At 36.5% G+C, this 25212-nt stretch overlaps 1 protein-coding gene across 2 annotated transcripts in view; it reads left to right on the top strand.

The window, feature by feature from the left end:
• The window catches only part of LOC126878802 (cytochrome P450 4d8-like), a 244366-nt gene that overhangs the window by 129098 nt on the left and 90056 nt on the right, over positions 1–25212 (top strand). For both annotated transcript variants that reach the window (XM_050641703.1, XM_050641702.1), the window contains exons 2-3: positions 2070–2266; positions 5024–5221. In XM_050641703.1, the coding sequence (XP_050497660.1) occupies positions 2110–2266; positions 5024–5221 (355 nt within the window). In that variant the 5' untranslated portion in view covers positions 2070–2109. The remainder of the gene's footprint in view (positions 1–2069; positions 2267–5023; positions 5222–25212) is intronic.

A 25212-nucleotide genomic window follows, 5' to 3' on the forward strand; every position in this document is an offset into this window, starting at 1 on the left:
GAATCAGAAAGGTGATTCAGAAAAAGGTAACACCGTCTCTAGCATAGGTAAAAAACTGAAAAATAATAATTGGGTTTGTTTAGTAAAAATTTTTGCATAAGGAATAATATACGATGCCGCCAGCAGTTTCGGCAAAATCGTAAAAAATGTGTAAAACTTTTTGTTCATCGACCCAATGTATCGTGAAAACGCATGCCGTTACAAAAATTTTTTACTAAGCAAACCCCAATTATTTTTTAGTTTTTCACCTAGCCTAGAGATGGTATTACCTTTTTCTGAAACACCCTGTATATAGAGGAAGGCACTTATGGAATAAAATTATTTCTGTCCTTGTTATAAACAAATTTAAAAAACGCTGAGACCTGTAGATTTTATATATAAACGTGCGCTTTTTAAACATAAATTTAAATGTACAGTGTGATTCATGCAAGCTTACCATAGTCCATAAGCTTTATTTTTAATGGAACACCCTGTATATTTTCATACGGTTAGAATCTGCTTAACAACCTGATTTCATGGTCTATTATTATGAATAATACAGGGTGATCATTTAAAATTATAATGTATGGAAATCACTTACAGAATAAAATTGTTTGGGTCATTATTTTAGAAAATTATAAAAACGCAAAGATATGTCAATTTTTAAATTCAACTATGGACTGTTTAAATATAAATTTGAATATACATCGTAATTCACGCAAATCTAGCTTAGCCCATTATCTTTAATTTTAATTTAACACCCTGTATATTTTTGTTTTTAGAAGCTACTTAACAACCTTATCTCAAAAATGTGTATTATATGAATAATACAGGCTGAAATTTTGAAATTATCTATAATTTTCGTCAATATATTAAACACATAAAACTTTGAAATTAATAATTGAGGAATCACACTCTAAATAAAGGTATTATTTTTTAAAATAGCCATCAATTTTCTAAACTAGTATCAATATAGTGGGTTTTGTAATTTAATGTTTCTTATTTATTTAAAGTTTTTAAATAATTTCAAAATTTGTGTATTTAAAACAGTAATGGGCAGAAAACGAGACTTTATGGGCTTCAGAAAACGAGTACCTACACATGATTTATGACATCTCTCTCACAACCTCGTATCATCGAGACAAATATCCCATCTGTATCTTGTCATCTTTTGTTCTGGAGAAAGGTCCAGCTAATTATTACAAACACATGTACTGTGTTTGTTCTGGTTACAAATTTTAAAGTTTTTTTCACTTGAATAATATTTTTCTACAGTAGAAGGTCGGAACACGAGCGATGCGTGAGGGGGTAATAAAATACAATCCAGGGTTTCTCCGTAAAACATAAACGAAAGTTGCCAAGTTGGGAGATTTTGATTCCGTAGTTTTTTATTTTAGTTAAAAGACAATGTTACGTAACGCGCTGTTCGAACCCCCTCCCCCCATGTAAAGCGCCGTAACGTTATGCAAGACCCCCCTCCCCCCAAGATGCGTTACGTAATACTTGAACGCTCCCTTAGCAGAACAAGCGATAACTTTTTAAAAAGTAGAGCAATAAATTTTTTCTTGGAACATTAAATTTGCATTTAATTCAGAGAATACTCTGATATTCAATAATAAATTGTTTATTAATTTTTGAACTACTGTTCTGCTAGCTTGAAATCAAGTTAGCAGAACATGCGATAACTTAAAAAAGAGCAATAAATTTTTTCTTGGAACATTAAATTTGCATTTTATTTACACTTAATTATGGTATAATAATAACTGTGTTCTGTTGACTTTGTTCTGCTAACTTGACAGACGTAGAATTTTTACCCAAATATTTTTAATTTTGGGTAGCTAAGCATCTCAGCAAGTTTTCAGCACTGATGATGGTCTGTTATCAGATCGAAAACTAGTTCTGCTTTTTTGATGTAGCCCTTTTTAAGGAATTTTAATAAATATACCTGGTCTGTGATGATGGTCTGTTATCAGATCGAAAACTAGTTCTGCTTTTTTGATGTAGCCCTTTTTAAGGAATTTTAATAAATATACCTTTTGTAAAGGATTTTACTTAAAAGTTTTTTTCTTAATTAGTTTATTTTATTTCAGATTTCAAGGTACATGAGAAATAATTATAAATCTTACAAATATGGCAATAGTACTAGCTCTTTTTGTTGGTATTATAGTAGCTGCGATTTCATATTGCTGGATGGGTATATACCGAGTCAGATCTAAATTACACTGGATACCAGAGGTACCTAGACTACCTCTAGTTGGTAATGTGTTTGAGTTAAAGAAAACAACAGGTAACTAGCTCGCAATCTTCTTTTTCTTCAAGTATCGTATAATTCATTTTTATGAATTTAAATAAAAAAAGTGAATTGAAATGAAACAAAAGTGATGATAGATCAAAATATCACAATCGACTTAGACGGAAATGAAATCGAAGTGTCGAAAAGTATACAGAGTGAGTCTGTAATTTTCATTAAATTCAATAGTTCAAATACTAATTGCTTTTTTGGAAAATGCTCAGACCTGTCGATTAGTATTTCAAATCGAAATTTTTTACATACAATAACAATATATACGTCATCACCATCATCATCATCTTGGTGCTAGAGCCCTTAGAGGGCCTGAACCTTCTCAAGATTTCTACGCCATTCTGTTCTGTCCCTTGCTTGCATTTTCCAGTTGCCGACTCCGATCTTCTCGGCATCTTGTGTTACCTTATCCATCCACCTCAGCTTTGGTCTACCCCGTCTTCTCATTCCCACGGGTTGCGCTGTTAGAATCTTTTTTATCATGTTCGATTCAGGTGCTCGGGCTACATGTCCTGCCCACTGCAGACGGTTTCGCTTAATTATAGTGGTAATATCTTTTCCACCAAACGTATGCTTGTAGATATTTTGCAGTTCAAAGTTATATCTGCGCCTCCATATTCCGTTCTCACAGTCCGCTCCGAATATCTTGCGTAGCACCTTTCTTTCAAAAATCGATGGAGCGGATTCATCTGTTTTAGTTAGCGTCTATGCCTCTGATCCGTATGTGAGAACGGGGACTATCAATGTTCTATACAGCCTATACGAGTTTTTTGAGACAGACGTTTGTTAGCTAAGTACTTTGATAGACTATGAAAACACCTGTTTGCAATTATTATTCGTCTTTTTATTTCCCCTGATGTGTTATTATTGGGGTTAACCGATGTCCCTAGATATATGAACTGTTTGACCGCTTCGAAGTTTTGGTCATTGATGATTAGATCTGCGTCAACATTTCCAGCTCTTGTGTTTGTGTTAGTTGCCATGAATTTAGTTTTATTTCGATTTATATGTAACCCCATTCGTTCTGCTGCTGCTGCTAGCTCGGTAAGGATTTCCGCAGTTCTCGCTCTGGTTCTTGTTACAATGTCCACGTCGTCTGCATATGCTAGAATTTGGACAGATCTATAGAATATTGTTCCCCTGCTATCTAAATTAGCGTCTTGTACGACTTTTTCGAAGGCTACATTAAAAAGTTGACACGCCTGCGCATCTCCCTGCCTTAGCCCCCTATGTATTTCAAATGAACACACTTGCGTATTTTCAAGTTGCGTGCAGCAAGCAAGCTGCTTGTTTTCAAAGTAAGTTTCCCGTCAACACACATGTGAGCGGTTTCTCGGCGTCAATACACGCCAGAAATAAACAGCTCTGTATCTAAGTTGAAATCCATCGCGCGGTCAACGACGTGTACTTACTGATTGCCTAGCACAGACTGCCAAGCCGCTGACTTGTTTGCAAGCCGCTGACTTGTTTGCAAGCCGCGTGAACACGTGGCTTGCAAGTCACTTGCAAGCAGCTTGCACGCCGCGGCTCAGCTTGAGTATGCAGTGCCCGATTACAACTCATGTAAGTGCTGCCGAACCGCCAGCGATCGCAAGTTGCGAGTGCTTGGCTTGTTCCCAGGCCAAGTTTCATGTAAATACATATTTGAGCAGTTTTTACCAGCAGAAATAAACAGCTATGTATTTACATTGAAATTTATCGCTAGGCCAACGTGTACTCAATGATTGATAGACTTAGGCAAATATTCAAATTGCATATTTTGCGTTATGCATAAAAAATGCAAAAATGTCAAAGTTTGCATATTTTTATAAAAGTATGCATAAAGTGCATATAATTTGAAATTTTGGTTGTATATTGTATATACCCATTTTTACATTCTTGTAACAACTAGCTTGGAAATCCCAATATTTAATTTTGTTTTATAATATCTTGGTATTCAAATTTTTGGTATCGGAATGTAGTACCAAGCTAATAAAAGATAACGGCCTATAGTTTTGTCACGTTTTTTTCCTTGAATATAAGGGTTCCAAAATTTGCAGTTTATACAGAAGGTAAAAATTTTTATTTTGAGGGTCAGTCTTGCTATTGTAAAATTAAAGGCCTGAACACGTGTCTTTGTAATTTGTAAATAATTAATGTGCTTTGAAAATTCCGAAAATAAACTGTGTATCAACTTGGATAAAACCTTCTTTCAAGGAGCTATATGAGAATATAGATAAAGTTTTTTTCTCATTTTGTGGTAATATGTACTCAGATAGAAACCATAAGTTTTTGTTAGAAAATTTTGAACACCATTTGATAATTATTTATTGTTACCATAATTATTCTAAATAATATTATTTATTTGTTAAAATACTTAAATATTTAATTACATAAACTTAGTTTGTAAAATAGATTTATGTTAATTAATATACCATGTAAATGTATTTCATAATACATAAATATTTTTGTAAATAAAAAAATATTGTCCATTTTTTTTATTACACACATGCATATTTTTACGTAAAATACTGCATATTTATGCGCATATTTTATACCTTTTTATTTGCATATTTGCCTAAGTCAACTGATTGACTAGCACAGACTGTCAAGCCGCCGACTTATTTGCAATCCGATCGCAAGCAGCTTGCTCGCAGCGTGCACGCTACTTGAAAAGACGCAAATGTGCATCGAGCCTATACACTTGCAAATTGCTATCTAAAAATATAACACAGCTTAATCACCTTCTTATTTTTTTTTTAGAAACTCTTGGCAAGTTCGGAGAATATCTAAGACAATACAATGGGTTATGTACCATCGAAATATGCACTTACAAGTTTATAGTTGTGACTGATCCTACATTTTTGGAATTCGTGTTGGGCAAAACAGATATTTTAAATAAATCTGATGAATATAAGTTTTGGATGAATTGGTTAGGTACAGGACTTCTAACAGCTCCTGGTAAGATTAAGTTTTAATTTTTAATTAAATTCAATGAACCACATACCAAAAATAAGACTGTCCGTAGAAAGTTCAGCCCTGACAACAAAATACGCTAGTTCACTTAAAGGGCCCCCGCAAGCTTCTGCTAATTTATTACTGCAAAATATTTATTGTACTTTGCGTAGTAGTGAATAGTAGTTGTTTGTTTTACCTCGGCGATAAGGTGGCTACAAACTATTAGTGCAGTCACTGAAGGTTTTCACCTCCGATTTCGTTGAACCTCCATCGATTTTCATGAAAATTGGTGAGTAATTAGAGGATACCTCAAGGAACAAAGGTGACATGATGCCAACTTGCGCTTTTACCCTGGGGGTGGATGCCGCCTCTTCTCGGGGGTGAAAATTATTATATTAAAAATAATACCATAAGTCGATAAAGGAACAAATTATAAGCAAAATTTGTTATATAAAGTTATTAAAATAAATCAACACTTTTTGGGTTATTTAAGACCAAAGATTTTATTTTTTCGTAAAAAAAGCATGTTTTAAATCGGTTTTCACGTATAAATCAAAAACTATAAGCTTTTACAAAAAAGTTATTATTACTGAAATTGAAGATAATAAAAAATTTAATACATTCCTCATATAAAGAACTAAACTAATGTTAGTTTAAAGTGAGTTATTGGCAATTGAATGTGTATTTTTTTCGACGGGTACTCAAATCTAAATATTCAAGCTTAAATAACGGGAAAACGATGCAATAATATAAAATATTCCTGCTAAACATTTGCCAAAGTACTTCGGAATACCTATCAAGTGAGCTTCAAAACAAGGCCATCGCGTCAAAATTAAGAAAGTTATAATGAAAATAAAAGAACCTTTCGATTTTTTTAGGAAAAAGTGAAAAATAAAACATACGCCATTCCCACAAAAATTAAAATTTATAGTAATCCTTACAAGAACTTCTTTATATTAGCATAAGTAATGTGTTCGATAATTTTGACCGGTTTAGAATGCATATTTTTGAAAAAAGATATAATTTAAAAAGAAAATCATAATTTTTAAAATTATTGTAATTCTCATATTCTTTTGATAATAACTCCAAAAATACTCAATATACGTAAAAAATTATATATAACCAAATTTTAGTTTTTTCTGTGACAAATATTTTACCTGTTTTACTATTTCTATAGGGTAAAAAATAACCGAGATAGAAACGTTTAAATCTTAAATTTTGCTGTGGGATCCATACAAGTCATTTAACCTTTTATTTCTAAAAAAGTAAGGGGTTTAAAAGATTAGGTTTAACGTGATTAAATAGCACTTAGAATTCACTTTCAAACAGTTTTTAGGTGAACCTGATATCGTAAACACAAACGGAGGTTAAAAAAAAACAATAACATTTTTTGGAAAACTTTTTAAAAAATAAATTTTGAAATAATTTTGGATCATAAATTTTAACGCTATCAACATGTTCGGAGGCTCATTTAATAGATATTTTTAAGTACTTTGACAAATATTTTATAAATTTATGTTATAAAATGCATCAATTTCCCGTTATTTCAGCTTGATAGAGTTTTTTACTCGTCGAAAAAAATATACATTCAATTACCTATAACTCACTTTTAGTTAACATTAAAACATTTTTGTAGTAAGGGGTTTATTTCATTTTTTAGTAGCTTCAATTTTGATAATAATAACTTTATATTACAAATTTTGCTTGAAATTTGTCCCTCTATCGAATTATGGGGTTATTTTTAATAAAATAATTTTCACCCCCCGAGAAGGGGTGGCATCCACCCCCAGGGTAAAAGCGCAAGCTGGCACCATGTCACCTTTGTTCCTTGAGATATTCTCTAACCACTTACCAGTTTTCATGCAAATCGATGGAGGTTCAACGAAATCGGAGGTAATAGCTCATATCCACCTTCAGCGACTCCACTATATGCATGTATAGGGATTTTCATTCACAGTCATTTGTTTCGAGCCTCTGTCATGTGTCACATAATATTAATATATCTACGTCGTACGTTATTGGTATATACCAATGATACAAACCAAAGACGTATGACGTAAATACATTAATATTATGTGACTCATATGACAGAAGCTCGAAACAAATGACAATCGATGAAAATCCCTATTCGCGATTCGTGATTGCAAATGCGTGATTCGTCCAGTTCGTTGTAGTTCGTAGTAATTCGCAAATAGAGCATACAAATTATGCGTTGGTTCACGATTCGTATGCACGATGCCTAGTTTATCCATGTACGTCGCAGTTTCAAATCAGTTCACGGTGTGAGCACGAGCGTCCTATATACGATTATTTTTAAATTATTGTATGTACAAATTTGTTGCTCTGAATATATTTAGAGTGACGATAATGTGGCAATAGGTTGTACTATTTTTATAATCAGGGAGCAAAAGAATTAAAAAAGCCTATATACACCATCAAACAAAATAGTGCGCATAACGAATGGACAAACTAACTATGAACACAGCCCGAACTTCGGTGAATAAGTGGTTCGTGTTGATGCGCAGCCTTTGATATTCATTAATTTACTGCTCACGAGAGCGAATAAAGGTCGATTCTCACTCTTTCCATACCCGTTCCATACACTTTCCATTATTTTAACCACCATTCTCAGTAGACGTCGCGTTTAGTTTAATACACCTTACGTACGTTTACGGTCGTCTCTAAACGAATTGAAATATAAGATGTCTCTAAATTTGACTCTATATTAGTTTATTCCTATCTGTGTATAGGGACCAAAAATTCGTTGTAATTTTGTCTTGATGAATATACAGGCAGTAATGTGCAATTTTTAGACTTCCTCGGGTATTCTTCTATTCATCGTTCGTTTGGTTGGCAAGTAATAGAAACCACTAATACATTTCAGTAGAATTATCCCCATACAATTAAACCTACCCAAAATAAACATCATACAAGTTTGTGCTCCAACTTCCGGACATATAAAACGATTATTAGGCCGATGGTCACATAACCATCACTCGTATGGAGGCCAAAAACACAACAAACAACAGCTAATGCCAAGCTGCAAAAAGTGCAGCGGCTAGCTTGTCTGGGAATCACAGGGGCAATGTCAACATGCCCCACGGCAGCCTTAGAGGCGATGCTGAACCTTCCTCCCCTGCAGTTCTGCATAAGGAGGGAGGCAGTAACCACCGCCTTAAAGCTGCGACAGATACAAATAATGAAACCTGGCGATCTAGTGGGCCATCTTAAAATCTTGGAAGAAATTTCTTTGAATTCTAAGGATAAGCCGACAGACGTCATGCCAGTCAAATTCGACTTTGAAACACCATTTGAAGTGGTCAAAAAACCACCAAATGAATGAAACAGTTGAACCGAAACTGGAGGAAGGTTTACTCGTATGGTATATGGATAGTTCTAAGATAGATGAAAGGGCAGGAGTGGGAGTTAATGGGTCGAATTTCAGGCTATCCAAATATCTTGGAAACGCCCCAACTATCTTTCAGGCAGAAATACATGCCATACAGATTAGGGACACTCGTAGGGCAAAAGTATTCATTTTGTGAGACAGCCAAGCTGCCTTAAAGGCTCTAAAGTCATTTACTTGTGACTTAAAGTTGGTTTGGGAATGTAAATAATCTCTTAAGGGGCTGGCGGAACGCAACAAAATAACTTTGATGTGGGTGCCAGGTCACAAAGGAATTGCAGGAAATGAGGAGGCTGATAGCCTCGCAAAAGAAGGGGCCAATACCCCATTCGAAGGTCCAGAACCCTTCTGTGGACTACCAAAAAGCCACATCAGAGAGGAACTCCGGACCTGGGAACTCAATCAACTACAACTATACTGGTCCAACACACCAGGACAAAGGCAATCAAAAAGGCTCATAAAGGTGTCGCCTAGTGCAACAAACCGCCTTCTCGAAATGAGTAAAAAAGATATAAAAATGGTCACTGGCCTTCTCACTGGTCACTGCCCTCTGAGATATCATCTCAAAAAAATGGGCAAATCCGATAGTGAGAACTGTCGTTTCTGTGACAACGAAAAAGAAACGGCAGAACACATCCTATACAATTGCGTAGCGCTGTTCTGCAAACGACTAAAATTTCTAGAAGAGATCATACTAACACCCTCTGACAGGAAACAAGTCACCTAGAATGCTAATCAATTTCATCAGAAGTATTTTTATCCTAGAGTTTAACTAGATTAAGGTATGCACAAAAGATCTTTATAGGTCGAAGTGCTGAGAGGCTCCATAGCCTTAACGACCTCACATAATCTAATCTAATCTAATCTTGTGCTCCAACTGCGGACAACCAAAGAGCGATATTGAAACTTTCTACGAAGACCTAGACACTATTTTAAAATCCATTAAACCACAGGATGTTACAATTATAATGGGAGATTTTATCGCAAAGATTGGGGACAAAAAAGTAGAAGAATGTACAGGAAGATAATGGTCTGGGCAACAGGGGCTTTTTAAAAAAATGGTGCTGCTGGTGAGGTATTCCAAACAAAACTAGTAAGAAAGCCTATTTTGCTAGATCATTTGGAAAATGAGCTAGTGAAGCATTGTCTGAAAATGGAGAAAACTTATTATGGATTAACCAGACGGGATGTTTATAATCTTGCATTACAGTTAGCCAGGAGAAATTACATTCCAAATTCCTTCTCATTACTTAAAAAATCCGCTGAAAAGTACTGGCTGAAATATTTAAAATTAAGGCATAAGGGCGTGTTAAGACTACGAAAGCCTACGGGAACTTAGTTTTTACGGGCACTGGGCTTTAACAAGAAAAACTTTGCCGAGTTTTTTGATCTGTTAGAAAATGAAATAGAATAAAAAAACTTTTCAACTAATCAAATATTTAACGTCGACAAAAGTGGTCTTATCATAGCTCAATGTATCCTGAATTTTTTTTTCACAAAGTGTAAAGCGTCAAATAGGAGCGCTGACGTCTGCAGAGCGAAAATCACTGATTACTTGCGTTTTGTGTATGAGCGTAAGTGAGAATTATGTGCCCCATTTGCTTATATAACCACGCAATAATGCCAGCAAATTGTTAAAGAAGGGAGCTTCACCTGGAAGTATTTTTGCCTACCATCCATCAGGGTGGATTCAAACTGACATTTTCACGCAATTGTTCAATCACTTTATCGATTATGTAAAACCAAGTGCCGAAAACTTTATACTTCTGATTTTGGACAGGCATCACTCGTCACTCGTACACGAGAAACCTAGATGTTATTATCGCTGCTAGGGAAAACCACGTAACCTTATTGTGCTTACCATCTCACACTACACAAAAGATGCAACCGCTCGATAAATAAGTAATGGGGGTTTTGAAAATTTTCTACAGTGAAGAAATTAGTCAATTTTTAAGGCAAAATAATCGTTTAATATCTCATTTTGACATCAGTGACCTTCTTGGTAAAGCTTACTTGAAGATCCAAACTGGCAAAAAGGGCAGTCACTGGATTTCGACAAACGAGTATCTTTCCAATAAACAGACATATTTTTTCCGAAGAGAATTTTCTAGTGGAATCACACAAGAATGAAGAAGCACCCATTGGACATGAAAGCCAGATAAATCCGTCTCGTGGCCAGGAAGATGCTGATGGACGACCAGTTTTACCACAACACGTACTTCCGATTCCTGTTCTTAAAAAACGACAAGGCACAACAAGCCGAAAATCGGGAAAAGCCACAATTTTGACTACAACCCCAAATAAAACTGAACTGGAAGAGTCAATCGTATCGAAAATTGAAAAAAATAAAATTAATTGTAAAGTTGGGTTCGACAGAAAGGAAAAGAAAACTAACGATGCAAAACCTGGTAGCAGCAAAATGGATGTTGTGGCCAGCAAGTTCAAGTTGTGTTAGGAAAAAAACGAGAAAGGAACTGGTAGAAGATGGCATATCTTCAGATGATTTCTTTCAAAAGGTGATGCAGAATGTCTTTTATGTTTAGAACTTTTTACGACTGATTTAAGGGAGAAATGTGGGTGCAGTGCCGAATATGCGAGCTGTGGGCACACGAGTTATGCGCTGACGCCGAACGCGATTGCTATATTTGCGATTTTTGCACTTTTTTTTTTTGGAGGTGGGAATCTTCTCAAGACCGCCTGGGAAGGTGCCCAGGTGTGTCGGATTCGTTTCATCCTATCTGTGTCACGGGCCGCCTACCGACTAAACCCATCCCCTCTTTTCTCCAGCCGACGGGTCTGGGACCGCTCTTAGCGAGCATACCTGACCCGTCGACCTTACTCATATCTCCCCTCCGGCACTCCTAGCGTGCATTCCATGAATCAGTTGGCCCCCGAGCCGACCCCCGCCCACGCCCCGCACCAGGCCAGCCAGCGAAGCGACCGTCTGGCGCAACCCGTGCGAAGGTAGGGCGACAAGGAAGCCCCCAAGCTGGAGTTACGAGCAACTCCAGTCGTTCATACTTTCATCTATGCACTCTTTCTCGTCCGCTCCTTCATACTTTCTTTCATTCAACTCCAATCATTCATACGTTCATCTATGTAAGCTTACTCATCCACCCATTCAATTCGGAAATTAAAATGGGACAGTCTGTGTAGGTCGGATGTAAAAGGTCCTTCCATACTGACTGTCTCAGAAAACGATACAAGACATAACACAAAGGAGGAAACGAGAGTGAAAAAGAGAAGAAAAGAGCTGAGATACAATGAGAGAAGAGAAAAGAAAGAGAAAAGACATAACGAAAAAGGAAAGAAAAAAAAAGGACAGTGAAGAAAGAAAAGATAGAACACATAGACAGGAAAAACCGAAAATAAAGAATTGTTCGAAATAAATATTAACTTATGTAAATAAAATTAAAGAGGTAAATAAATAAAATACGATAAAATAAATAACTAAAAATATGAAAAAGTAAAATAAGTACAGTCGAACCCACTTATTAGAATAGCCTTCGTGCCAAGCAAAAATATTCCTATAACCGGGATATTCTAATAACCGATCAGTGGTGGCTAGCAGAAATAAATGTACCGAATATACGTCATAATAGTACAACACACTTTGTACATGTACATACTGTATGTACATGTACATACATACGTTATGTACATATATTATGTATATGGTTTTATTTCTTTTTATGTCAATAATACAGTACCTATAATGTAACTACTACTTATTTTATTAAAACACCAAACTACATTATCTGTGCATGCATACCTACACAAATAAGTATGAAATGTATGCAATATTTAGATATATGTATATATATTTTCTTATTATTAACATACATACAACAGACTTACTTTTTTTCTGGAAAAATAATCGGTAATCTGAGACTATTTGTTTTGTTACATAAGATATTAGTCACTTGTTACTCTAAAATAATAATAAATAAAAAATTGACATTGGTTTTACCCTCCAGAAAATTTCAGCGGTTATTATACTACAAGCGGTTATTTATGACTTCCAACTGTTAAAAATCTAAACAGACAACGACGTGGGTGGTGGGTGAGCAATAAGAATATTTACACAATTGAAAAAGTAGGTACCTACTTTACGATCTGTAAATGTTTGGCGGAAGGTAGAATTGGTACCCGTAATAAAGTAAGAAATAAAATATATTATCGACAGGTCCTATAAACCAGAAAACATATAAATTTGTGGGAAATTGTATGTAAAAAGTTTTTGGTAACTTAGAATTATTAGATAAAGCGGTATTCTGTTACTAAAACGTATTACTATAAACGGTTAAATGTATTAAGGAGTAAATGGAAATGTTCCGGGATCTCAAAATTATATTCCTTAAACCGGGATATTCCTATAAGCGGTACTCTAATAAGCGCGTTCGACTGTAAATAAAAAAATAAAATAAAAATGGGCAGTCAGCGTGGTTTGGATGTAAAGGGTCCGCCCCCCGCTGGCTGCCCGATCACAACACAAACACATTTTAAGAAAATAAATATAAAGCGGTCATCCCGCTTGCAGCCGCCTCTCTTTTTCTTCTTTGTGCTTTATTGTCTTTGTGACGAAGGCAATGATCAACTCAAAGTCTCGTTTGCTGTCGATAGCTCTATCGATCAGCTCATGAGGCTCGCCTAGTGGAGATCCCAGGCCCAGCTGCAGTTCGGTACGCCCCGCGCGATAGGCAGGGCATACGAACACCACATGCCGCGCGTCATCCACTACACCACACTCGGGACATAGATCGTCCCTATTTTTCCCAATACGGTGGGTATATTGTCGAAACGATCCATGCCCCGCCAGAAACTGTGTGAAGTAGTAGTTGACGCGCCGATGCCGACATCCGTACCACCTCACTACATCCGGGATCAGGGATCTCGTCCAGGCGGCCCTTCCGACTTCGGCTGCCCATTCCCTCTGCCATGTCTCTAAACTTCTAGCTCTCTCCAGTGGCCCTGAACCTATCGCCTCGTTGCCCATTCGGTACATTTGGACTCTCTCCCTGGCCAGGATGTGCACCGGCAGAGAACCAGCCACTACCTGTAAGGCAATGGTTGATACAGTCCTGTACGCGCTGCACACTCTGATTAGGGGTTTCCTTTGAGCCCTCAGAAGCATGTCTTTATACTTTTTCATCCGGAGGACCTCATGCCACACTGGGGCCCCGTATAATATTATGGATAATATTGATTGTAACATCATTAGCCTCTTCTGGGATCCGGGCCCCCCTATATTTGGCATTAGTTTATTCAGCGTTGAGGTCCTCTCCTCCGCCTTTCGACATGCTTCTATCACATGTTGTCCAAATGTCAATCTCTCGTCCAAAGTTATGCCTAAATACCTTACTGTCCGTTGGGGTCTTATTTCGGAGCCTTGATATCTGAAAACTGTATCATCTCTTTTTCTTGGTCCCCTCAAGATTATTATTTCTGTCTTTTCTACTACTAACTTTAAATCGTTTTTCTCTATCCACGCCGCGGTCTTCTCTATCGCTTTATTTACTTTTTCCGTTATACCCCGACTCATATCATGTTCCACCATGAAGGCTAGATCGTCCGCGTATGCTATCGCTCTAACTCCTGTTCTCTTGTGAATTTCTAGTACCCCGTTATATAATATATTCCAAAGTAAGGCTCCCAGGACTGACCCCTGGGGTACTCCCGCGGTCATTTGTTTCTTTTTCTTCTTCGATATGCATACGGATCTCTCAGATAGATAGTCCTTAATTATATTGGACAAATATTCCGGAGCCCCACATTCGCCTATTCGGTTCACTATGAGGCCCCAGTTTGCTGAATTAAAAGCGTTTTTTATGTCCAACAGAACAAGGACCACCCATCTTTTCTTGCTTGTCTTAGCCGCATCCCTTATCCAGGTAGCGGCATCGACTGTCGATCTACCTTTTCTAAACCCATATTGTTGACTAGATAAAACTTTCTCATCTTCCATCATGCCTTCCAGCCTCCTCTTGACAAGTCCCTCATAGAATTTACCAAGGCATTCCAGGAGGCATATTGGCCGATAAGAAGTTGGTGAATCAGGTGGTTTCCCAGGCTTTAGGAGTAGAACCAAGTTCGCTTCCTTTAAGTCCCTGGGAAACTCTTGTTTCTGCAGTAGCTCATTACATATTTTTCTGATCAAACCTGGTTTCTCCGTTGCTATAATCTTTATTGCCTCTGGTGGCAGCCCGTCAGGGCCGGGAGCTTTCCCTGTCTTCATTTCCTGACCAGCGGTTTTTATTTCCTCTTCCGTGAACTCCTCGACCATGGTAGGAAATACCTTAATAAAATTCTGTGGTTCCTTAGTGGGGAAGAGGAGCTCAGCTGATTTCATCCGCTGGTCTTCGTCGAGTCTATATGGGGATTTTATCTTCAAGGTTTTCATTGTAATCCTGTATGCGTCGCCCCATATATCCTCGTCCAGTGCTTTTATCAGGGTCTGCCACTTTTCCTTTTTCTCTCGTTTTATTTTATTATTTAATGTTTTCTTTAAGTCTTTATATATTTCTTTGAGCTCGAGGTTGCCCTGGCTTCTCGTGTAATTCCTTCGAGCTCTGAGGCATCTCTCCCGTAAACCTTCTATCTCATCCGTCCACCAGTAGGGGATTTTTTGCTGCATTTTGTAAAGCTCTTCTCAGTTGGTCAAGGTCAGAAATCTCTTCTTGGTTTATTTTTCTGACCTCCGATAGGTACTTGCTTTTATTGAAGTATGATTCTGTGTGACCTATCGTCCGTTTTGATCCCCCTTTAACCTTTATCTTATATTGTATGTAACGGTGGTAGGTAAATAATTGATCGTCGAGGACGTCCCATCCGTGCACCTTTCTGGATATCCCTTCGCTTGCGAACGTGACGTCAATATGTGATTGGCTGGCCCCCCTTACGAATGTAGGTTTGTCGTTGTTTAATACTTGGAGGCCAGCCTGGGCTATCCATTCATTCCTTAGTTCCCCCTTTTTGTCATTTATGGGGGAACCCCATAATCTAGACTTCGCATTAATGTCCGCGGCGATCAATATTTCTTTTTCGCTTATGGCGGTGCTCATTATTTCATCAACGATGGCTTCGTATCTCATCATAGGGATGTTCGGAGATATGTAGCATGCCAGGAGGCTGAAACCTTTCAACCTGATTGAGGATATGATTCCCCCCTGACAATGCTCTGCACTCCCACATCCCTATTTCTAATGAACACCGCCACGTTCTTTCCATTGTCTTGAACACAACCACCGCCCGACGTAATCTTTATGTTTGGTTCGGGGACGATGAGCAGGTCTATGTCTAGCTTGCAGGCGTTTGCGAGAACAAGGTCGTGCGCTCGACGCGCCCTGCCCACGTTTACCTGCAAAATCCGTATACCAGTTTGATCCTTGAGGTCCACTTTGGTTCAGTTCCCTGAGGTCGTTTCTGCAACGGATTCGCGTCTTTCTACTGAATTAAATTTCCTACAAACTAAAATAAATAAATAAATATATATAAGTAAAATAAATAAGTTGGTAAAATAGTTAAAATTTGTAAAATTTGTATAAATAAAATTATTCAATAAATCAATTATATAAATAGGTAAAGAGAATAAATAAAATGAAATAAATAAAATAAATAAATGAAATATATAAACAAAATTTGTATAGATAAAATAATGAGGTGTTTGATTTTCAATACAGTCTATTCTTCGCGAAACTCTGTGAGAGGTGGCTTCCTGTTTCACTGGTGGACTGTATAGGGGCCCACTCCCGTTCTCCAGAAAGCAACTCACCCTTCTGGAGTTCCCCATTTCTTCTCCTGCCGTACACCCACGCCCTACAGGCTGGGCATTGCATACGGTCCATCCTTCTTTACGGGTTAGACAGTATGACGCACTGCTACACTGTACCGCAGTATGTCCCGTTTTAAAGCAGTTGTAGCAGCACGCTGCCCTGCTCTCCCCCTTACATTCGTAGGTGTTGTGTCCATAGTGAAGACACTTGTAACACCTTGTGGGGGTGTATCTTTCCATTATAGGGCATGACACCCAGCCTATCACTATCGCATTATATTTGCGTAGTTCCTCCGCTTTTGTAGGGCGCACGGCTATGGTGGCAACCTGCTCCCCTTGTCCATTTGTTCTTAGCATTTTTATACTTACCTCTTCTTTGGGTATTCCCGTATAGACGTTAATGGCATCGTGCAATATTTCTTCTGTGACCCCTGGGTGCAGTTTAGTAATCGTGAAATTATGCTCCTTTCTCCTAATTGCCATATTCATGCCGGACATCCTAGTATCCATTTCCTTTCTTAGCTTTTCAGCAGCTCCCTTCCCCTTTAATTTTACGAGGATATCCCCCTCCCCCCCCGTCTGTCTTCTTCATCCTGTCTACTTTAATTCCAATTTTTCCTATATCGATCTTTTGGTTCATTTCCTTCAAGACGTCGGTATATTTCTTCCCTCCAGTTTTGATTAGAAGGGCCTCTTCATGTTCTTGTCTAGCCCCTTTATCCATTTCTTTCCCTCTAATCACGATTTCCCACGTTATATTTTCTACGTTATATTTTCTCCCCGACCCACGAATTCTAAGGCTTTCCGCACGTTTTCTTTATTTATTTCATTATTTATGATTACACGAATTGTTTCCGGCGGTTCTTCCCTCTCTTTTATTTTCTTCATGGCCCTCTCGGCCATTTCATACATACCTTGCTTCCTAGTTTTTGCTACGTACGTGTACCACAGCCTTTTTCCGGTGGCCATGGAACTTTTCTTCACATTTTCTATATATTCAATGCTTCCCTCTTTACAACCCTCAATAATTTCATAAACATCTTCCCTGATTGTGCGTATGGCGCTTTCTACCCCTCCCTCTTTTATATCGTTATTCGTTACTATCAAACATTCCTTCTTCTCTATCGTGTCTTATAGGCCCCCCTGTTCCCATTTTGTTTTTTCGTATACTTTTTCTTCCCATTTCTTTTTGTATATTTGATTAAAATGATTAATGTTCCCCCCTTCGTTTAGGACTCTTATTATTTTTTCCGTTTCTTTTTTCTGTCTTTCCTGTTTTATTTTGATTTTACATTGTTCGCATTTCGTGTCTTCCTCCTCCCTTTGTGTCGTTTGATTTTGGGTTTGGCTAGTCTTGTTTTGTATGGTTGTTATTTCCCCTATTAACTTTCTCGCTTTCGCCCTTTTTTCTCCTTCTATGGATCCATTAGCATTTAGGATTTCTAGCACCTCCTTTAGCTTTCTTTGGATCCTCTCATTTTCGGTTTCCTCGGAACATGTTAGGCTTTCTTCTCGCTTCTCTTTCTTGAATTTTTCATTTATTTCGAGACTATCCCCTTTCCTTTTTTTATTTTGTTTTATTTCTTCTTTATCCGCCTCATCGAACAGAAGAGCCGACAAGACGCTCTCTTCTGTGTCTTGCCACTGTACATTCCTTTGCCCTTCTTTTTCCCTTTCGGTTTCTGTTTCTTCCTCTTCTTCTATTTGCACTGAAGAATCATTCTCCCCTGTATCTTCTTCTTTCTCTTCTTCTTTGTTGATTTCCTTTACCATATCATCCCCTACCAGTGTCGAGTGTTTTGGGGTACATGACCTGTTCATCTTTGGCTGCCTATTATGCCACTCCTACATTTCTTCTTCGAATCTTCTTTGTTCCTCTTCTTCTGTTCTGCCGTTTTGCGTCCGTTCTTCCCTATTCTCATGTTTCTTGGTTAATTCATCGTCCTTTTTCACTTGCCTGTAGTCATCTTCCTGTTTTCCTATTTCTTTTTTTGTTTTTGTAGTGTCCATATAAGTCCCACGAGTCGGGACGTGTTACATGTCCGGCGCGGCAGTGCGCCCTTACCGCGCTAAGACTGTATTACTTCGGGAGGTCGCCAGGTATCCCGAAGGGATCGTTTGCGATGCTCTGACCCTCGCATCTCTCATAATCTTTGGCACGATGCCTTCCACCGTGATAGAGGGGATTATTTTATTGAGGTTTACTCCTCTAGGCTTTTTATCACGGTTGCCTCCGGACGCAGTGGCAGTCTGTATTCAAAGGCTACCTGGAATTTCCGCGTAACTGCTGCCTCCCCTGTCACGCGGGATTTGGAATGGATGTGTGGTAGGAAAGGTACTTTGGTGGGTAAGACATGGCGGTTACTCGCAGTGGGTATGTCGAGAAAGTTCTCGAATAAAGATTTGTGATCGGAGTCCGACGCAGAGCCCCAGCATGGTGCGTGGGGCTCCCCCTCGACCTCCGGCAACAATGCTGGAGTGGGCGAGAATAACTTTAGGGATTAGAGTAGTCGTAGGGAAGTTGGAGGGTGAAATACAATAGCTGAAGGCGAAGGCGTCGCAACTGCTCACCTCAGTTGCGACGCCTTTTAGCGTCCAGCGGCGGTGTCCGGCGCTCACCCGGTGCACAGTCGCTGGACGCTGGGACTGTTCTTGGTTTCATCGGTCGTGCTCCCCTCACAGTTTTAGGGACCACGACCGGTTACTCGGCCCTCCCACCGTCGTCGAGGTAGAAATACAGCCCCGGGGAGGGCGATTTTTGTACCTAGAAGATTATTTCATAGTATGCCATATTATCTCATATAGGTATTTCATACTACACGACCATTTTTCGGTAAACAAAAATGTATTTTTTTTCAATAATAGACTACTCATCAGGCAGCGGTAAAAAACTGTAAAACCGTATAATTTTGAGAATCAATACCGATTTTAATGAAAATTTGTGTTTAAGCTCTGTTGACACTCTTCTTGTAAATCTACCCTATGCCGAACTGCGCTTTTGCCCTGAGGGTGAAAACAACCCAATCTAGGGGATGAAAATTTTTTAATCAAAACAACTATGGAAATCGACAGAGTGACTAATTCTTAGTAAATTTTGTTCTATAATTTTTTTTTAAATTGACACTTTCCAAGTTATTTGCTATTGAAACTATGCATTTTTCATTGAAAAAACTTATTTTACAGAAAAAATTATTCAGAACAAAATTATGGCCAATAAAAAAACAAAGAGATTCGCGTCAGAAACACCTAGGTAAACCCAATAACGACAGAGTTAGTGCTTTTTAAAAGATGGTTGTTTTCGAAGAACCTCGAAATGGAGAACCTTCAATCTCAAATAACTAGAAAGTGGTACAATTTTTTTGGGAAAACTACAAAATTCTTTTAAAGCTCATTAAAAAACATTTCAAATAAGCTCTGAAAAAAGTATTTTTCATAAGAACTGACTGACATATGGTGAAAATAAAGTCGCTCTCTGCGGCTCTTCTAAATTAAACCCTCTTTGTTAGAATCCTAATAGAAATTAATAGCTTCCCACTTGAAATTAACTTCATTTACATAAAGTTAATTTCAAGTAGGAAGCTTTTTTTTTTCTCTGATTCTGGCTTTGGTTTAGAACTAGAACCTTTAGCCACAAGTAGGAAGCTATTCATTTCTATTAGGATTGTAACGACAAGGGTATAATTTTAATATTTCAAAAAAAAAAGCAGAGAGCGACTTTATTTTCATTATAAATCGGTCAGATCTTATCCAAAAAACATTTGTCAGCGTTTATTTGAAAGGTATTTTCATGAGCTTAAAAGGTGTTTTCTCAGTTTCGTTAAGTTTTCCCAAAAAATTGAACCACATTCGAGTTATTTGAGATTAAAAGTTCTCCATTTCCATGATCCAGATCTTATCCAAAAAACATTTGTCAGCGTTTATTTGAAAGGTATTTTCATGAGCTTAAAAGGTGTTTTCTCAGTTTCGTTAAGTTTTCCCAAAAAATTGAACCACATTCGAGTTATTTGAGATTAAAAGTTCTCCATTTCCATGATCTTCGAAAATAAACATCCTTTAAAGAGCAATAACTCAGTCGTTATTGGGTTTACTTAAGCCTTTCGAACGCAGATCTCTTTGTTTTTTTATAAGCTAAAATTTTGTTTTCATTTATTTTTTTATAAAATTAAATTTTTTTGAGTTATTCATGAAAGACGGTTATAAAACGTGGGATTTTTCAATGAAAAATGCATAGTTTCAATCGCAAATAACTTGAAACGTGTCAATTTTCAAAAAAATAATTATAGAACAAAATTTACTCAGAATTAGTCGTTCTATTGATATCCATAGTTATTTTGATTAAAAAATTGTCATCCCCTAGATGGGCTTGTTTCCGTTGTCGGAAAGTTGGTCAAGAACACTTAGTCGACGGAAAACTAGTCGACAACATTTGGTCGACAAACAGTTGGTCGAATGCACAATTCATCGACGAACATTTGATCGAATGGATTTTTTGTCGACAAAGACTCAAAGGGAATAATGGTGACAAATGAAGGATTATTGATTTTTATTTTTTTTTCAAGATTTTGTTTAAATTTTCTGATGTAGTCTAAAATGTTGATAAGTATCAATTCTCCGGAAATGCTCCGTTCGCAAGTGCGCCGACACCAAAAAGAAGAACGGTACAGCATCACTAATTAAAATATCGCTTTATATTTGCTGTCTACTCTCCCACCGCAGCCAATTTTTTCATTAAATGTAAAAATAATTAAGATTTAGAGAAAAAAATTTACATAAATCCAAAAAATACATAAATTCAGATATGTATAATACAATATTCCCGTTAAAAAATAAAAACCAATATAATCCGTCTTTTGTCACCATTAATCCCTTTATCCTAAAAAAATAACAGTTTGTCGACGAATTGTACATTCGATGAATTTTGCATTCAACCAACTATTTGTCGACCAAATGTTGTGTGTTGGATTTTTGCAACACCAAGGAAATAATTTTACACTGGTTTTACACTTCTGAAGCTAGGAATAACTAAAGACACTTTTCACAACTAATATTTTATTACAATAACACAAACTTTTGGTATTAAAGTAATTTTTGTGTGGGATCGGACACACGCCCTACTTTCCCGTTTTTTATTCTCTTATTATTCTATATAACAACACCTTGGCAACGAACCTTTTTTTTGAATATTGCGCCTTTGTGTACACTTTGAATTATAGAACATAAAAACATAGAAACATCTTTGTGAAGTGTACACAAGGCGCAAACCACTAAATAAAATATTGAAACAAAATATAGTTTTACTAAATATTAATGTTGGGAATTTATTTCTCCAACATGCTGGGGGGCCTTGGTTTTGATACCAAAACAATATATTCCACCCCTTTTTTTTACACATTTTTTAAAGAATTTATTGCTTATATAAGTATAAAACTTTTACAAAGTTTTAAATTTAAATAGAAATAGTTATAAAGTTAAATTTTATTTATTATTATAAATTGAAAAAAAAAATAATTTAAATTTGTTCATCGTTAATTGGAAGAACAGCAATTTTTGTGACAGAACGTAAGTATGTTCCCTTTTTAGTTTTTACTTCCACCACTCTTACCTTTCCGTCTTTACCAGGAATAACTTTATTAATCCTTGCTATAGGCCACCCAAAAGAAGAAACATTGTCCTCCTTTACAAGCACAAGCATGCCTTCTTGTAAATTTGGCAACGATTTTCTCCATTTAGGTCTGTTTTGAAGTTGTGTTAGATAATCTTGGTACCACCTTTGCCAAAAATGCTGCTGCATTTGAACACACAACCTCCAAAATTTTAATCTATTTTCAGGAATCTCAGTTAAATTAGTTTCAGGGAAAGTTGTCAAAGGAGCACCTATTAGAAAATGACCTGGGGTCAAATATTCTAAGTCAGAGGAATCATTATTAATTGCCATAAGAGGCCTTGAATTTAATATTCCTTCAACTTGAGTAATCAAAGTATTAAACTCCTCATATGTTAAAATATTATTTCCCATCACCCTTTTTATATGATATTCTTCACCCCGGCCTCCCATAGACCCCCAAATACTGGAGAATAACTTGGGATGAAGCAAAATTCAATTTTATCATCAAGGCAAAAGTTGTTTAACTTAATGTTGTCGTTTAGAAGTTTTTGAAGTTGATTATTTGCTCCCTTGAATGTGGCACCATTGTCACAAAAGATCTTGGATGGTTTACCCCTTCTAGAAATGAATCTTTTTAATGAAGCTAAAAAAGTATCTGTTGTTAGATCAGAGAGTAACTCCATATGAATTGCCTTCACAGAAAAGCAAACAAACAATGCTATATATGCCTTTGTCGTTATAGACTTTCTAATCCGTGACTGTTTAATTTGGAAGGGACCACAGAAGTCTATACCAACATTCTGAAAGACCCTCGATGAACGTACCCTTTGTTCAGGAAGAGATCCCATTAACTGTTCACTGCACTTGGCCTTACATTTAAAACAGGTTACGCATTTGTGCAAAATCCTTTTAATTTCTTTAGTGGCACTAATAATCCAAAAATTTTGATTTAATGAACTTAAAACTTGTTTCGGACCTGCATGTAAAAGTCTTAAGTGCTCTCTGTGAATCAAAAGATCAGTGATATGATTGTTTTTGGGAACGATCAAAGGATGTTTTTTATTAAAAGAAATATCTGAGTTCTCCAGTCTACCACCAACTCTTAACAGTCCCTGAGAGTCCAAGAAAGGATATAAAGAATTTAAATTAGACTTAATTGCTGTGTTGTTGGTTAGACATTTTATTTCCTCAGAAAAATGAAAACTTTGTTCATACTTAATAATGGTTTTAAGGCTATTTTCTAGTTCTACAACTGTTAAACTTCCAGTAATCTTTTTATTTTTATTTTTTATATTATTTACAAATCGTAGGCAATAAGCCACTATTTTTTGAAGTTTTGTTAAGCTAGAGAATTTTATGAAGAAAGATTCTGGTTTGACCTTAGCTAAAGTGACAACTTTATATTCAGGCAAATGGTCTGGAGTAGAAAATGGAATTTCAAAGTGCAAGAATTCAATATTTGAAAGAATTTCAGGACCATTAAACCAAAGATTGTTTGAATTAATTTCATGAGGTTCAAGTCCACGAGAAAGACAATCTGCTGGATTTTCCTTAGTGTTTATATACAACCATTTAAATTCGGATGTCATTTCTTGAATTTTAATAATTCTATTGGCAACATAGGGATTCAATTTCAAAGGTTCGGATTTTATCCAAGCTAAGACAATGTTTGAATCTGAATATAAAAATACCTTACTGACTTTATCTTTTAACAGTTCAAAAACCTTGTGAGATAGTTTTGAAAGCAACAAAGCACTGTTCAGTTCAAGTCTTGGCATAGTTAGTTTTTTGTTTATAGGAACAATCCTAGATTTGGAACAAATCAAATTTACATGTACTTTATTTTCAAAAATAGTCCTCGCATAAATAACAGCTCCATATGCAATCAAGGAGGAGTCACAAAAGCCAACTATTTCAATATGAAGAGCACCAGTAAAGTTTAAATTTCTTTGGACAGTCACTGTGGGCATGCTCATTAAGCTTTCAACAAAATTTTTCCAAGTGTCAAGTAACTCACTGGAAATTATAGCATCCCATTTGACCTTACTTAACCAAAGTTTTTGCATAATTACCTTAGCAGCTACTAAAACTGGGCCCACTAATCCCAAAGGATCATAAAATTTGGAAACAAAACTGAGAATCTGTCTTTTAGTTACACATTCATTTATATCAACTTTTGGACAACTAAATTTAAAATTATCTGTTTTTGTATCATAAGTCAATCCCAGAGTCTTTACCGTTAAATCGTTTTTGCTGATGTTAATTTCATCAAAATTTTGTTTATTTTTAGGAATATCATTTAAAATTTGTAAATTATTTGAGCACCATTTGTGCAACTCGAAGGACCTTAATTTGAGCAGCGAGATAAGTTCATTTTTTAGTTTTATCGTTTCTTCGATTGTGTCACACCCACACAAAATATCATCAACGTAGGTGTTATTAAGAAGAGCTTTAGAAGCCAAAGGATAGCGTTTACCTTCAGTTCGGGCTAATTCTACCAAACATCTGGTAGCTAAAAAGGAAGAACTTCTTAAACCATATGTTACAGTTTGAAGTTGAATACATTGTAAACTGCCATTTTTCTCTCGCCACAAAATATTTTGTAACTGGCAATGGTCTGGATGTACCAAAACCATTCTATACATTTGTTTAATATCTGTCAAAAGGACGTAATTATATTTTCTAAAAAGAACAAGAATATCGAAGAGCTCATTTTGAACTACAGCACCATTATAGAGATAATCATTGATGCATTTTTTCTTTTTTGATTTCATGCTGCCATCAAAGACTACTCTTAATTTTGTTGTTTTTTTGTCTTCACGTATCACTGGATGGTGAGCCATGAAGTATAAAGAACCACTATTTAAGTCATATGTACTAAGACTTACTATTTTTGCATGCTTTAGAGCTAAATATTCATCAATAAAACTTTTGTATTGAGAGTACAGCTCAGGATTGACTTTAAATCTTTTTTCTAGATTTTCAAAGCGTTTTAATGCTACAGAAAATGAATCTCTTAAATCCAAATCAGGTAGATTTTGTTTTAATGGTAATTTAACTTGGTATTTATTATTTATTACTTGCAAAGAATTTTCAAAATTAATCTCACAAGCTTCCTGCTCTGTCGAATATTCCGGAAAAATTTCTGGAACCTTCTCGGTTTCCCAAAATTGAGAAACAATATTTTCTAAATTATTTTTCATGCTTAAATG

This window comes from Diabrotica virgifera, chromosome 1, assembly GCF_917563875.1.
Source record: "Diabrotica virgifera virgifera chromosome 1, PGI_DIABVI_V3a".
Taxonomy (NCBI): domain Eukaryota; kingdom Metazoa; phylum Arthropoda; class Insecta; order Coleoptera; family Chrysomelidae; genus Diabrotica; species Diabrotica virgifera.